Source organism: Oncorhynchus keta, chromosome 14 (genome assembly GCF_023373465.1).
Source record: "Oncorhynchus keta strain PuntledgeMale-10-30-2019 chromosome 14, Oket_V2, whole genome shotgun sequence".
Taxonomy (NCBI): domain Eukaryota; kingdom Metazoa; phylum Chordata; class Actinopteri; order Salmoniformes; family Salmonidae; genus Oncorhynchus; species Oncorhynchus keta.
Genome location: NC_068434.1, coordinates 45,645,190 through 45,662,124, shown reverse-complemented (window position 1 = coordinate 45,662,124; position 16,935 = coordinate 45,645,190). Strand labels below are relative to the sequence as shown.

The 16,935-nt window shown below is 42.4% G+C and overlaps 1 protein-coding gene across 1 annotated transcript; it reads right to left on the bottom strand.

Annotated features, from left to right (window-relative positions):
- Nucleotides 1-9,230: 9,230 nt before the first annotated feature.
- On the bottom strand, nucleotides 9,231-11,870 carry LOC118394105 (ribonuclease inhibitor). The gene is made up of 2 exons (XM_035787358.2): nucleotides 11,653-11,870; nucleotides 9,231-10,076 (listed from the first exon to the last, which is right to left on the bottom strand). The coding sequence occupies exons 1-2, from the start codon at nucleotides 11,865-11,867 to the stop codon at nucleotides 9,455-9,457; spliced, it is 837 nt and encodes a 278-aa protein (XP_035643251.2). The 5' UTR covers nucleotides 11,868-11,870; the 3' UTR covers nucleotides 9,231-9,454.
- Nucleotides 11,871-16,935: the final 5,065 nt, after the last annotated feature.

Genomic DNA, 16,935 nt, shown 5'->3' with positions numbered 1-16,935 from the left:
AGTACCACCTCCACACACCAGCCCTCCGGTGGCAGCTCCCCGCACCAGGCTTCCTGTGCGTGTCCTCGGCCCAGTACCACCAGTGCCAGCACCACGCATCAGACCTCCATTGCGCCTCGCCTGTCCAGCGCTGCCGGAGCCTTCCTCCTCTCCAGCGCTGCCGGAGTCTCCCGCCTGTTCGGCGCTGCCAGAGCTCCCGCCCCTCAATCCAGAGGCGCTAGAGCCCCTCATTCCAGAGGCGCCAGAGCTACTCAGTCCAGCGCTGCCAGAGCCTTCCTCTCCAGCGTTGCCGGCGCTTCCCGTCTGCCCAGCGCCATCAGAGTCGCCAGCCTGCCCAGCGCCGCTAGTGCCGCCCGTCTGCCCAGCGCCGCCAGTGCCGCTAGTCTGCCCAGCGCCGCCAGTGCCGCCAGTCTGCAAGGAGCCGCCAGTGCCGCCAGTCTGCAAGGAGCCGCCAGTGCCGCCAGTCAGCCAGGGGCCGCCAGTGCCGCCAGTCAGCCAGGGGCCGCCAGTCAGCCAGGGGGCCGCCAGTGCCGCCAGTCAGCCAGGGGCCGCCAGTGCCGCCAGTCAGCCCAGAGGCGCCAGAGCCCCCCCTCTGGCCCGAGCTTCCGCCCCTCTGTCCCGAGCTTCCGCCCCTCTGTCCCGAGCTTCCTCTCTGTCCCGAGCTGCCTCTCTGTCCCGAGCTGCCCCTCTGTCCCGAGCTGCCCCTCTGTCTAGTGGGGTCATTTAGTAGGGTCGCCGTGGTTAGGAGGCCACGGAGGCGGACAATAAGGCAGACTAAGACGATGGTGAAGTGGGGTCTGCGTCCCGCGCCAGAGCCGCCACCGCGGACAGACGCCCACCCAGACCCTTCCCTATAGGTTAAGGTTTTGCGGCCGGAGTCCGCACCTTTGGGGGTACTGTCATGTTCTGACCTCTATTTCCTTTGTTTAGTTATTATTTAGTATGGTCAGGGCGTGAGTTGGGGTGGGCAGTCTGTTTATTTTTCTATGATTTGGGTATTTCTATGTTTCGGCCTAGTATGGTTCTCAATCAGAGGCAGGTGTCATTAGTTGTCTCTGATTGAGAATCATACTTAGGTAGCCTGGGTTTCACTGTGTGTTTGTGGGTGATTGTTCCTGTCTCTGTGTTTGCACCAGATGGGGCTGTTTTGGATTTTCATGTTTCTTGTTTTGTTAGTTTGTTCATGTGTAGAGTCTTTATTAAAGAACCATGAATAGAAACCATGCTGCATTTTGGTCCGCCTCTCCTTCATCTCAAGAAAACCGTTACACTGTCTGAGGTCAGTTAGGATCACCACTTATTTTAAGAATGTGAAATGTCAGAATAATAGTAGAGAGTGATTTATTTCAGCTTTTATTTCTTTCATCACATTCCCAGTGGATCAGAAGTTTACATACACTCAATTAGTATTTCGTAGCATTAAATGGTTTAACTTGGGTCAAACATTTCGGGTAGCTTTCCACAAGCTTCCCACAATAAGTTGGGTGATTTTTGTCCCATTCTTCCTGACAGACCTGGTGTAACTGAGTAGGGTTTGTAGGCCTCCTTGCTCACACACACGTTCTGCCCATAATTTTTTTTTATAGGATTGAGGTCAGGGCTTTGTGCTGGCCACTCCAATACCTTGACTTTGTTGTCCTTAAGCCATTTTGCCACAACTTTGAAGTATGCTGATGTTCATTGTCCATTTGGAAGACCCATTTGCGACCAAGCATTAACTTCCTGACTGATGTCCGGAGATGTTGCTTCAATATATTCACATAACTTTCCTTCCTAATGAAAGCTGTGGTGACATTTTATGGGTGGATCAAACACAAATAAACTACTATACATTGAAAGCACGTTCTTTTTGCCAAATATGAAACAGTAGCATGAGCCATTGTTTGTAAAACAGGCCTCTGGCATTTTCCAGTGAAATTACTAGGATATGGTCGTGAATAGAAAATGAATGGCAAAGTGGCTTACAAACTTCCAATAACCCATATCTGGGAGTGGGACATGCCTCAATTTCAGATGTTCACGTTTCACTGGGTAGTAATAAAATAAAATAATTGAATTGATACATTCTCTTGATATGAAGAAAATCTGACGATTGAATTCCAAAACCTCAACTAGTTATTTTTTGTTTCAAACAAATATCCCCCAAATGCCATCTATTAATATCTCTGAAGTCAAGTATAGAATAGCTCCATTTTCATGATGTGCAATGGGATTTTCTATTTGTTTTGGTTTTACAGTACCCCAGTGCGTCATCTTCTGACTGGTCTACACAGAGCCGGAGCCCTTATATAAATCACTGTACAGTGAGATCTTTCCAAAATCTTTCCAAAACCGTCCCAGCCGGAGCCTTCATCCCTCCCCAGCTGGAGCCTTCATCCCTCCCCAGCCGGAGCCTTGGTGGTGGGGTGCCCAGCAGATAAACAGCCCTACCGACGGGAGAAATCTCACTGTAGCGCTACATCTCACAGATATATAGATCCCTTTCTCTCATCCTGTCGACTGGCATCCTCTAGCTATTCTATGATGGCTGGGCCAGTTATGGGACAGCTATTTTTCACATACTGGATGGAGATCTTTCTTCTTGGTGATTATGATGAGGAGGATGATTAGGATGATCATGATGAACAGAGAACTTCATCATTTGTTGGGAGATGGAAGAGTTCTGTAATACCAACCTAATGGTTGCCCGATTTTGTGTCATCCTATTAATATCAGAGCAATATCAGGCATACAGTGTCAAATGGAAAACTTTTACTGCATGTTTTATTCCTGCATCTACTGAATGGTAATAAGGAATGCCTTACTGTTACAGAACTAACTGATAGGCCACCTTAAGCACTGGCTCTGCTGGCTCTTCACGACACTTGTTAAATAATTATTTTGAGTTGAAAGTAAACAACGTGTTGGTCAAACGATGCCAGTAACATCTTATTGGCTCCGACCAGACAAAAACAAATGAGGCTGGTGTACGTGTAGAGCCAGTACAGCGTGAACCCAAACGGACCCAACAGAGGCTCTGCTGTTCAGCCACAGGTACTAGTCTATACACCGCCTCCAGGCCTCTGTACACACAAACACACTGACTGGCTCTTTAAATGGAGGGACTGGGAGAGACCAGGTCTACAGTACAGTACAGCACACACACACACAAACACACACACATACACACTCACTCCATCCGAACCCTTTCCTGTTCCGAGACAGAGACAGAGGGCTGACTGACCCTCAGTGGCCACACTGACCAAAGAATGGGCACAAACCATCCTCTTATGGTCCCTACTATTTGTTTATGGTGGTGCTGTGAATGGGATGGTTGTCTGAAGGTATTGGTATATTCTATTAACCACACTGGACAGTCACATTATTATGTCTGTCTTTTATTGAGTGTTTGATAGCATCCTAGTGTTTACAGTTGGCTGAGAAAGGTTAAGAGAAGATTTTAATTACTGGAAGAAACAAACCTTGTTTCCTCATCTAAACCTCATTAAACCTGTCTCAGTCAGTTTGTTGACATGTCTGTGTTTTGCTACTGTAAACCTACTGTAGAGTAATTCTGATTTCACTCACTACGGGCATAAACTCTCACCCGCTGCCCAGACAGACATCCACACATTGACAAAAGGGGTGTAACCAGCTCAGACATAACCATGAAAGGTAAGACGGATCCATGCACAGAGAGGTACAGAGAGAGACCTGTGTGTGTGTGTGTGTGTGTGTGTGTGTGTGTGTGTGTGTGTGTGTGTGTGTGTGTGTGTGTGTGTGTGTGTGTGTGTGTGTGTGTGTGTGTGTGTGTGTGTGTGTGTGTGTGTGTGTGTGTGTGTGTGTGTGTGTGTGTGTGTGTGTGTGTGTGTGTGTGTGTGTGTGTGTGTGTGTGTGTGTGTGCGTGCGCCCAGACTGACTGACTGACTGACGAAACTGAAGCTAAATGTTAACTCAGTCACTCTGCCATTTGAAACTTAGAAAAAATTGTTAATCGATTGAGGCTATGTTGAGGCCTATATTGAATGGAGGCTGTTAATGTCTATAAAAAGGAAGGTTTTGTTTGTTACAAAGATGCTACATTTTTTTCAGGTTCATTTTTCACTTCATACTGTGTAATGTAATCATGATGAAGTCAATTACAAATACTGTACCCTGTAGATACAATACCAAGCATTCAATAGAAAGCATACCTGTAAATGCCTTGAAGATGGAGGATCTATTATCGGGCCCTGTATTTGGCAGAGAGAGCAGTTGAAAGAGTCTTGAGAGCCTTGTAACATTACAGTGGTCTGCAGGCAGCGAGAGAGAGCAGTTGAATGAGCCTTGTAACACTACAGTATTCGTTTGAGGGCTGATTTAGATAACATTGGTGGGGAGACAATGGGGTCACTCATATGGGTCCAGCTGTAACAGAAAAGTCTGAAGGTCTTATCTTTTGTCAGCGGATTACTGTCCTTCTCCTTGTTGACCGGGCTGGTTTAACAATAAGAAACTATGTTAATGCATTGGAGTGAGACAGTCATTTAAGTTGTGGGACATACAGACAAAAATGAAACATGGAAAAATAGATAAAAATGAGAGTTTATATTTATTTAGCTCCATTGTTTTCCCACCACAGAAATTATGATACTTCCTGAATGTGGTTTCATTGTAGTAAGGGGTTGTTTTCTTAAATGGAGAATTACAACAAACTAACAGGGTGGAAAGGTATCAGGGACACACAGAAAACCTGAAATAAAATAAGAGAATTTAACCATGACTATAAAATAATTAAGATAGAAGTATTTTATTAATTTATTACTTATATTTTCTCATGGAAGTTGATGAATAAAACCCAGGGGCATGGCAAAAACGCCTACATCCATTGAAAAAAATGTGTTCAAAATGCAATACAATTTCCTTTTGAGATCTATTTTTTGTGTTTCTGAAGTAAAGGTCAACTGATACATTTGACACTAAATAATCAGTGAGATTTCCTGGGGACAGAAAAGGCACTGCAGAGTAGGAATGACCTTTGACGATTAAGGTATAAAAAAAAGCTCTGCTGGTTAGAGCACAGATACATTTTAGTAGGCCCTTAAAGTGCCACCATGAAAATGGTTCAGAAATAGAACATAACAATCTTTTGACTTTCCTATCAAAGCAATACAATATCCCTCCAGGATCTATATACTAGGGTGGTATCAGAAAAAGGCTCTAAAAATTGTTAAGGATTCCATCCACCCAAGTCATGAACTGTTCTCTCTGTTACCACACGGCAAGTGGTACCGATGCACCAATTCTGGAACCAACAGGACCCTGAACAGCGTCTACCCCCAAGCCATAAAACTGCTAAATAGTTAGTCAAATAGTTAACCAATAGCTACCCGGAGTATCTGTATTGACCATTTTTGAACTCGTTTGACTCACCACATGCTGCTGTTACTGTTTGTTATCTATCCTGTTGCCTAGTCACTTTATATGTACATATCTAACTCAATTACCGCGTATCCTTGAGCATCGACTCGTAACTGTTACCCTGTGTATATAGCCAAGTAAGTTACTGTTAATCACCCGGGTAGCTATTTCTTCCTCGTGTTATTATTTATTTATTTTTCTATCATTTCTCTCTGCATTATTGGAAAGGGCCCGTAAGTAAGCATCTACACATGTTGTTTACGAAGCATGTAATAATTAACATTTGATTTGATTTATGAGGAGTTTCATAGAAACTGAAATAACAAACCCAGTGAAGATACAACAAAATGTGTACAAAATGTTGTACAAAATGTATATCATGACTGAAAGAGCATGACAAAATCAAGACAATATACACTACCGGTCAAAAGTTTTAGAACACGTAGTCATTGAAGGGTTTTTCTTTCTTTTTTAAAATGATTTTCTACACTGTAGAATAATAGTGAAGACATCGAAACTATGAAATAACAGATACGGAATCATGTAGTAACCAAAAAAAAAGTATTTTAGATTTGAGATTCTTCAAATAGCCACCCTTTGCCTTGATGACAGCTTTGCACACTCTTGGCATTCTCTCAACCAGCTTCATGCGGTAGTCACCTGGAATTCATCTCAATTAACAGGTGTACCTTCTTAAAAGTTCATTTGTGGAATTTACTTTCTTCTTAAATGTGTTTGAGCCAGTCAGTTGTGTTGTGACAAGGACGGGGTGGTATACAGAAGATAGCCGCCGTATTTGGTACAAATAAAGAAAATCCCTTGAATGTGTAGATGTTATTAAACTTTTGATCAGTAGTGTACATTCCAAAATTATTCCCACACCATCCTGTCAGTGTGAGCTATTGTACGCTAACCAATTGAGCTAACTGAAGTCCTCAGCTAAGCTCTGTAATCTTCAGGTGCACCAGTCAGTCAGTCAGTCAGTCAGTCAGTCAGTCTCATCCATCCTTCTGTCAGCCCACATAGAGGCTCATAAAGGATTCTTATCGGGGGCTGCAGAGAGGAAACCAAGCCAGGGGAGGAGGACTACAGAGGAAGGATGGAGGGATTGGTTTCAGAAGCATGGAGGAATGGAGGGATAGAGGGATTGGTTTCAACACAGCAACTATTGGCAGCAGCCCTGACCCTGAGCCTGGGGGTAATCACTATGACGACAAGCTTTGATCAGACGAATACAGTCATTCTACAGTTATTCTCAGTATGTCAGTTGGTCCAAAGAACAATACCATGGTCCATACCGGAGCCAAGACTCTCTCTCTCTGATAGCCTACATTTTGTGCTTGTTTTCGTTTGATTCTGAAAGGAAGTATTGTATAACTTATGAAGGACTGAGAACACTGAAATTACAGTAGGCTATACATGACCTGGTTTGGCTTAGTTGTTAGTAATCCCTTTTTGATTTGTAAAAAGTTTGTTTTCTTAGACCGGAGACAATGATCTATTGACTGACAGCTATTTAAACCCTATATCCCTATTCCCAACCAGTTGGTAGAGCATGTTTTGACAATGTATTTAGAAGTGGATATTATTATTTTTTTCACTTGAACTTGATTGGTCAACTCCCCGAGCCCTCCTTCACCAAAAAACATAACTTGTATTCTTTTGGGTTGCTGCAGTTCAATGTTGTGGCACTCTAGCGTTGCCCAGGGGGCTGTAAAGAAACTCAAAATCAGTCACCAAAGACAGCAGGAATTCAGTTGGTGAGAGATAAATATTGCACCATTCCTGTTAGTAGAGATCTTGGAGAGCAGGAATATGATAATAAATCGTGTAGAAGTGTAGAAAGTGTAGAAATTGTAAACAGCAATACTTTTTGTAAGATATGCTCAACCAAGCGGTTCATATGTGAGTAGAAAGTACAGCGGACTAAGAATAGGCTACATTTATTTTTTATATATATTTTTTTTATTTTTGTGAAAAATATGATTTGAATTGTTGACAACACTATATTAGGCAACATAAATAGGTTAAACTACATTTCATGACCCACGGGGTCAATTAATCATTATTCAGACTGAAGGTGGGCTATAAAATAATGCCGATAGAATAGTAATACAAGACTGCACTTTATCTAAAAATGTAGTCTGGATCATTAGAAATTTAAGAAAACCATTTTGAGGGACATTGTACTATACACCACTTGGAAATGCATTAATTTCAATGTAATCTAATATGTTTGGACATACAAAATTGCCCTCAATTATTCAACTTTGACATCAGTCCTTATTTAACAATGCTTACCTCCCTATAAGCCATTGACGCAGACCTAAAGTAATTTTTGTAATATTGTTGAGATTAGTAAAAAGGCTATGCAAATTGACTTTCTATTATAGCATTGCTGGTATGACCCTCTTTTGACTTCTCAACCTCAAGTAGACATTTTTTTTAAATTGAAAGTTCTTATTTGAGTTGTTAGTTACAGGAATTTAAGATGAAATATTTTTCTGAATATGTTTTTCACCGTTCAAATACGGTGTATAGTGTACATTTCAGATGTAGATAGAGAGGATAGAAGATACAGTTTTACAAAATTCTACCACACTGTAAACAGTAAACAGTTAGTGCCTTGCAAAAACAGTTTTGCAAGTCTTTATTTACCTAATGTCCATTAAGCTCAAATATCACTTAAAAGTAGTTATTTGGTAATTATTGAGCAGTTAACCATTTTAAAGTGTAATTTCGAGGTAAATACCATGTAAATAGCACCCTATAATGTAAAGCATATCCAAATGCTCTACTTAACATTTCTAAATGTGTGCCCCTCTGAACACTCCCACATGTATGTGACTTTTTCCCCTCAAATCTTGATCCTCATATAATAAAAGCATTGTGTCTTTTTTTTAGGAAAGAAAAAGGTATATTTGAACCAGCAGCTTATTTTGGGCAAAAATGTTGTATTACAGGGTCTTCATGTTCCCACTATCCACCATCTCATTTCACTCGAAGAGACAAGTGACTTTGTGTGTTTCTTATGACTCCACCTTCAGTCCACCTAAGGCTGCTCTGTCAAGTGCATTTCCTACTGAAACCAAACATCCTGCATCTTGGAAGAACTCCCTGCCCTCTCCCGTCTTTCCCTCTCTTTCTCCCTCCCTCTCTTCCTCCCTCTCTCTCTTTCTCCCTCTCTCTTCCTCTCGCTCTCCATTGATACACACAAACATACGCAAAACACGTTTGGTCATTATGTCAACACAATTATGGATATATTATGTGATGGGTATATTTATTTTTTTATTCGATTTTCTTCTTTCCTGCCTTTAAAAAAAATACAGTAGATACTGTATAAATAAATGTTTACATTAGTATCTAATAGGAAGTACTGTTTAATTGTGCCACTTCATGTTTGCATCACCATGGTTACGAGATATGGATATTTCTCCAAATTTTCCAGGGGAATACTAAACTTTAGGGAATAACAAGCATCAACAAGGAGGGGAGTGTGGTCCTGAGGGCAGCATTTGTGAATAAATCAGGGTGGGAAGAAAATAGCACAAGGTAAACATCCTGGCCTGGCCTCACCACAGGTTCTGGGAAGAAAGACTTACTTTACAGGGCTTTTCTCTGACGTCTCATCCATACCACAGAGCAGCCTAGCTAAATCCCAACGCACTCCTACCTGCTGAGCTGATGGCCATGTCTGTGAGCTTTACAAAGATATTTAAATCAGGGCCACCAGGAGCAGAGGGAAAGGCCCTCCATGTGAGTTGGCAAAGAGAGTCAAATGTTTTTACAGTTTTATTCCACTGACCTGCAATTTACACTGACTGAGCTCCAATTGAGATGATTCAACATAGATGTGAGAAGTAATTTATTAACAGTGAGGAATAGTCTAGTCCCGTGTACAGTAGCTAAATGCTGATCTTGTGTAGAAATAGTCAGACAATCCATATTATTTAGTCTTTTCCGCAACATCTATTTTGACTGTTCCTCTTTTGTGCTATGCGCTGTGCCCTACCTTGTTCATCATTTTGGATAAATTCCAGTTCTGTAATATGTAAAAAAAAACATGTTTCTGTCAGTTAAATCTCACTTCCTGTTGAATTCTACCCATTAGTCCGGTGCTGATACCATTCCCCTCCAGACTCAGGTGTCTCAGCGGAAACTCTGTCCTACAAAGCAACGCCTCTATGATTTCACTTCCTCCCACCTCACCAATCCCATTACTGTCCAGATCCACCTGCCTCAGGCTCTGATTGGCTCTCAGCGTGTCAGCGAATAGCCTGGCTCCCTGGTCTCCTAGGTTACTCTCATCCAGGATAATATGGCTGAGGGTCACGTTTCCCTTCAGAGAGTCAAACAGCTCCCGCCATGCCTCTAGGTCCGCACCAGTGGTCCGGGCCAGCCCCAGGTACTGCAGTCTTGAGTGGAGTCTCATGTAGGATGTCAACATCCTCAGGCCATTGCTGCTCAGCCCGTTTCCTCCTATGTCCAGCTCCAACAGTGAAAAGGGGTAGAGAGTGCCCCTTGTGGTTGGAGGGAGGGGGACAACTGAGTGTGTTAGCGGGTTCTGGCCCTGGACCTGGGGATCTTCAATCCATGGTAGTGATGTTGGGTGTCTCGTTGTTATCTCCTGGAGTTGAGCCAGTCCACTAAGTAGTGTCAGAACTCCAGGGTCTCCCAGTTGGTTTCCAAACAAGCTGTAGAGAAGAAGAAGAATCAGCCGTCAATCACAACTTCCAACAAACATTTTCATTTTTCTTTGAAGTGGCTCACCTAACATGCGCTGAATACAACATTTCACCTTACCGTGAAATGTTTACTTACAGGCCCTTAACCAACAATACAGTTCAAGAAATAGAGTTTCCGGGATGATGGTGTTGATGTGTTAGTCATTTAGGCAGGTTACCTTCACTTTCTTGGGCACAGGAACTATGGTGGTCTGCTTGAAAGATGTAGGTACTACAGACTCGGTCAGGGAGAGGTTGAAAATGTCAGTGAAGACACTTGTCAGTTGGCCCGCGCATGCTCGTAGTACACGTCCTAGTAATCCATCTGGCCCTGCGGCCTTGTGAATGTTGACCTGTTTAAACGTCTTGCTCACATCAGCTACGGAGAGCGTGATTACACAGTCGTCCGGAACAGCTGGTGCTTTCATGCATGCTTCAGTGTTGCCTCGAAGCAAGCATAAAAGGTATTTAACACGTCTGGTAGGCTCGCATCACTGGGCAACTCACAGCTGGGTTTACCTTTGTGGTCCGTAATAGTTTGCAAGCCCCGCCACATCCAATGAGCGTCATAGCCGGTGTGGTAGGATTCAATCTTAGTCCTGTAATGACGCTTTGCCTGTTTGTTCATCTGAGGGCATAGCAGGATTTATTATAAGCATCTGGATTACTGTCCCGGTCCTTGAAAGTGGCAGCCTTGAAAGTGGCAGCAGTCTAGCCTTTAGCACGGTGTGGGTGTTGCCCGTAATTCATGGCTTCTGATTGTGATATGTAAGTACGGTCATGTAGCATTCGTGTCATCTGACCACTTCCGTATTGAACGAGTCACTGGTACTTAATGCTTTAGTTTTCGCTTGTAAGCAGGAATCAGAAGGATGGAATTATGGTCAGATTTTCCAAATGGAAGGCGAGGAAGAGGTTGAGCATTTTCTTGTTTGCTTAAGGCCTTATACAGCTCGTTGAGTGCGGGCTTCGTGCCAGCATCAGTTTGTAGTGGTAAAATGACACCTATGAAAAATATAGATGAAGGGCATTCTCACCTGACATATCTTCTTGAGAGATATAACGTGTATGCTTGTGCGTCCATGGGTCAAGCAATAGTTGCTAAAGGTATGACATATTAGCTGGAACTAAACATCAAAGGTTTTGTGACAGTCAGAGCAGCCCTCTGACCTAGGGTTTGGCTCACAGCAGGGTCTTCTTGGGAGATATGGAGCCTACACTTGTCCTGATCACTTGTGTGTAAATGGGTTTACAGTATGACATTGGCCTCCTGGAAAAACCTTGTATCTTCAAAAAGTCAACTTCATTCACAATGTCCAAGGCTCATGAAACTTTCACAGAACAATTTATGTAAAAAAAACGATTTATGAATATGACATACAAGCTGGAGCTAAACAAAGACTTTGAATGTCACCTACAGCAGTCCTTTGACCTGGGGCTAGACATTCACTCACTCACTCACTCACTCACTCACTCACTCACTCACTCACTCACTCACTCACTCACTCACTCACTCACTCACTCACTCACTCACACAGTGACTCACAGCAGTCCTTTGACCTGGGGCTTGGCCCCCAGTAGGTCCAGGAGGATGTGGGCCCCTTGGGGTCCGAGGTGGTTGAGGTTGAGATTGAGGAATGTGACCTCGGAGGCGCTCCTCTTCAGGGCTGCGGCCAGGCTCAGTAAGAGTGCGTCTGTCAAGCCTGTGTTCCTCAGCACCAGCTGCTCCACCTCGTCAGACGTGTTCAACACCTGCATCATCACATCCAGCTAGAGACAGAGATAAAGACAGTGAAAAGTAATGTGAGATAAAAACAGAGAGACAGATGTCAATGAAAGCAGAGAAGAAAAAAATGTATTCTATTGAATTAAAAAGTAGCCCCCTCATGATGAGTCCAGCTAGGGAGATGACAAGGAGAGTTGGCAGTGATACCTATTCTATTTAGACTTGTCATTAGATCTGTCGGAGGTTGTTTGTGTTATATGATTTAGAGAATAAGCAGAACTCATCATCAACTTATGACATGCAGCTATGTGTTTTGGAAGGTTCTACAGTGCGCACATTCTGAAATACATCTGTCACATCCTATTGAGGAATTACAATCCATATCTACTGGCTAAAATGATGTAATACTGAGACTTTTCCAAATTCAGACAGGAATCCCTCATATTGGCACAGAGTTCAATAAATCCAGCGATTCCTGTCGGCACCCCAGTCACATTTGATCGATATTAAACAGATTTTGGACCCTTAATCTGTGAGCAGAGGATCGAGACATTTTCTGTTTGTCTGTGAGGATAACTGAGGAATGTCTTAGACAGGTATCTGACTGGGAATGTGGTGGTATGGACCAAGGAGGTATGTAGGTATGGAGTGAGCAGACCTGTGTTCAAATACTATTTGAAATGTATTTAAAATACTTACTCAAACTGTGCTTGATTAAGATCTGCCTGTTGCAATGGAACCAATAGAAAAGTCCCAAAAGTGCAAACCCTGCCGATCTGGCACTAAAGACAGGGGGGAGACACTACCTAACTTGAGAAACTAACGTTATGGTCTGGCCACTGTCCACATGCAGCGGCCTAGACTGTGTGGAATGTTTCGGCATGGTATATCAGGTGATCGATCATATGATGGATGCGATTGAACTGAACGCTCCTTCATCATCTGAGGGTGATGATGAGGCCAGCGCCTGTTGACCCCACATTAACAAACACAGACAGATGCCCTACGACAAACTGCACTGTGTAAATGTACTCTATTTAGCTTCATGTCATTATGAGGTGTATTTTGGAATACCTTCCAAAGGGCAGCTTGTAATGGTTTTTCTACACCTGTTCTCAACAAATTAGCACCATTTCTATTTCTGGTGCTTGTTTCTGTTGATTTTCACTTCCTAGAAGTATGTGTACAGAGTTACTATAATCACAGCATGTTTATTTCACATCATGTAGCCTACCTGGGCCTGTAGATCTTGTTCTATCGTTGAGATGTGTGTTTGACTCGAGTTGAGTACAGCTCGGTCCTGGTCCCCTGGCTGCCTGTCAGGGTGCAGAGCACTGTCACTCTCCTCACTTAGCTCCACATCTGAGCCCGAGGGGTTGGGACAAGATGACAACTTCTTCTCCAGACGCCGCCTTTCCAGTACTGGACACACAGACATGGAAAACAAATAATGCACCACCTGTTCACTGATTGGATGAAATGGAAAAGTGGTGGATGTAAGCATGAAACACTTCATCATTCTCAATTCAGAAAACCATGGATATTAGGTTTATATTCTAGATAATGCATTGATATGTGTATTGCAGTGTATATATATCAGTTACAGTAAGTACTCTGAGGGTATACCAGCCCGTATTGAGCCGGGGTTTATTTGCTCACTGTTTGCCTTGAACCAGTGCTGTTTGTTTGGGCTCAGGTCCAGCCCAGTGCTCATTTCCATACATTCTTCATAGAAGTCCTTCAGTCTTTCCCCATTTCTGCTTTTCCCATTTGATCCCAAATCCTTATTTTTCTTCCCGTTCTGCTTACTCAGAGCTTCCTCATCCTGCAATGAATCTTTAAAAAGCAACACTCTGATTCGTTCCAATTTCTTTCCAACTCACAAAGTACATAAATGGAAATACCTTCATGAAGATTAATGGCGGGTCATCTGTATCTTAACTTCAAAGTACGGTAGCATGATGCCAGACTCTTCTGCCATTAACCATTCACTCATCTCCAGGAATGACACACACACACACACACACACACACACACACACACACACACACACACACACACACACACACACACACACACACACACACACACACACACACACACACACACACACACACACACACACACACACACACACACACAGAGGAGGTGAAAAGAGTAAAATAATACTCACCAGGGATGTTGACTCTGTTATTGGACTCTTTTTGTGGGGTCTTGGCATTGTCTTTGTCTTTCTCTGGGGTCTTCTTAACTTGTCTGGTCTTTTTCTGGTGTGTTCTGCTCTCTGGGCCAGACAGAGATAGGTCCTCGCACTCACCTGTGAACCCTGACCCCTTGCTGTCTTCTCTCTCATTAACCAGGGCCATGCTGTCATCTCTGTGATTTGCTGGAGCCTTGCTGTCCTCTCTCTCATTGGCAGTGTCCTTAATGTATTTTGTCTGATGGGATTGGCTCTTGCGTCTTCTGGGCTTCCTTGCCTTCACGTTCTTCTTCACGTTGGTACAAGCAGGATCTTCAGTGTCTGTAGACCAGCTGCCAGTGCTCCCGTCCTTCAGGTTCTTCCTAGTTCTCCTCCTCACAGCCTTCTTTGGCTTGGTTTCTGGTTCGGCTGGGAGAAACAGAGGGACAAGATTCAACTACTGTGCCTGTATAGAAGACGTATTATTATGGTACAGTTTTTATCACTTTGGTGCAAAGTACAGTATATATGGTACATTTTCATAACTCTTAGTACAAAACTCAAAACAGATCATCAAAGAGGCAGTTGTTTCAAACACAACCCAAAATCATACAGTCACTTTTCACCAAAATAAATCAGTGTTTCATCAAGAAATACATAAAGATTTTTTAAATAAAGTAATTGCCTTTCACAGTACAATTATCACAACCTTTTTTATATGATTGTCTTGTCTTTTTGCTAAAAGACATTTTACTCGAACTTAATAACCTGACTGCTCTTAATTGATGATCACGTAAACATTTGGTAAACCTATAGATTTTCCATCTGGTTTGTCTACTACAAATTTTGAGAACAATATACAGTTGAAGTCAGAGGTTTACATACACTTAGGTTGGAGTCATTAAAACTAGTTTTTCAACCACTCAACAAATTTCTTGTTAACAAACTATAGTTTCGGGCAAGTCGGTAAGGAAATCTACTTTGTGCATGACACAAGTCATTTTTCCAACACTTGCTTACAGACATTATTTCACATATAACTCAATGTATCATAATTCCAGTGGGTCAGAAGTTTACATACACTAAGTTGACTGTGCCTTTAAAAAGCTTTAAAAATTCCAGAAGGTTATGTCATGTCAGGGACAGGGACTTTATATTAGGATTAAATGTCAGGAATTGTGAAAAAAATTTGGTTAAATGTATTTGGCTAAGGCGTATGTAAACTTCCGACTTCAATTGTAATTAAAATGTATGTCTGTAAAGTAGAAACATAAAAAGTATGATAAATGCTTGAATATACTACTATGATGATGACTATTATAATTTTACTTCACAGTAAGTTAAACCATATATATAAAGTGCATTTGTAAAATATTCAGACCCCTTGACTTTTTCAACATTTTATTACGTTACAGCCTTGTTCTAGAATGGATGAAAAATGTTTTTTTCCTCATCAATCTACACACAAAACCCTATAATCACAATGTGAAAACAGGTTTATCAACATTTTTGCAAATGTATTAAAAATAAAAACCATAAATACCTTATTTACATAAGTATTCAGACCCTTTAAGAAGAGACTCGAAATTAAGTTCAGGTGCATCCTGTTTCCATTGATACTCCTTGAGATGTTTCTACAACTTGATTGGTCTCCACCTGTGGTAAATTCAATTGGTTGGACTTGATTTGGAAAGGCACACACCTGTCTATATAAGATCCCACAGTTGACAGTGAATATCAGAAAACCAAACCCGATGGTCACTTTGACAGAGCTCCAGAGTTCCCCTGTGGATATGGGAGAACCTTCCAGAAGGACAACCTTCTCTGCAGCACTCCACAAATCAGGCCTTTATGGTAGAGTGGCAAGACGGAAGCCACTCCTCACTAAAAAGCAAATGACAGCCCGCTTGGAGTTTGCCAAAAGACACCTAAAGCACTCTTAGACCATGAGAAACAAGATTATGTGGTCTGATGAAACCAAGATTGAACTCTTTGGCCTGATTGCTAAGAGTCATGTCTGGAGGAAACCTGGCACCATCCCTACGGTGAAGCATGGTGGTGGCAGCATCATGCTGTGGGTATGTTTTTAAGCGGCAGGGACAGAGAATCTAGTCAGGATCGAGGCAAAGATGAAGGGAGCAAAGTACATCTCTGGAGAGACCTGAAAATAGCTGTGCAGTGACACTCCCCATCCAACCTGACAGAACTTGAGAGGATCTGCAGCGAAGAATGGAAGAAACTCCCCATATACAGGTGTGCCAAGCTTGTAGCGTCATACCCAAGAAGACACGAGACTGTAATCTCTGCCAAAGGCGCTTCAACAAAGTACTGAGTAAACGGTCTGAATACTTATGTAAATGTGATATAGTTCAGTGATTTTTTGGGGGGGGGGGCATCGTCATTATGGGGTATTGTGTGTAGATTGGTGAGGAAAGAAAATTATTTCATAAATTTTAGAATAAGGCTGTAACGTAACAAAATGTGGAAACAGTCAAGGGGTCTGAATACTTTTGAATGCACTGTATGTACAAGATCAGAGATCAAATCAAATCAAATTGTATTAGTCACGTGCGGCGCAAATTCACCTTCCAGTGAAATGCTTACTTACAAGCCCCTAACCAACAACGCAGTTTAAAAAATATGAATATGAATTAGAAATAAAATTAATAAGTAATTAAAAGAGCAGTAGTAAAGTAACAATAGCGAGACAATATACAGGGGGTACTGGTACAGAGTCAATGTGCGGGGACACGGGTTAGTTGAGGTATTTGAGGTAATATGTACATGTAGGTAGTGTTATTAGTGACTATGCATAGATAATAACAGAGTAGGAGTGGCGTAAAAGAGGTGGTGGGGGGGGGTGGGCAAATATTCTGGGTAGCCATTTGATTAGATGTTCAGGAGTCTTATAGCTTGGGGATAGA

Bases quoted from the DNA above. Each gene is read 5' to 3' on its own strand.
- LOC118394105 (XM_035787358.2), bottom strand. From the start codon at position 11,867: ATGATGCAGGTGTTGAACACGTCTGACGAGGTGGAGCAGCTGGTGCTG. The intron at 10,077-11,652 runs GTGAGTCACTGT...TCTTCTCTACAG, and splicing joins CCCCAGGTCAAAGGACTGCT to CTTGTTTGGAAACCAACTGG.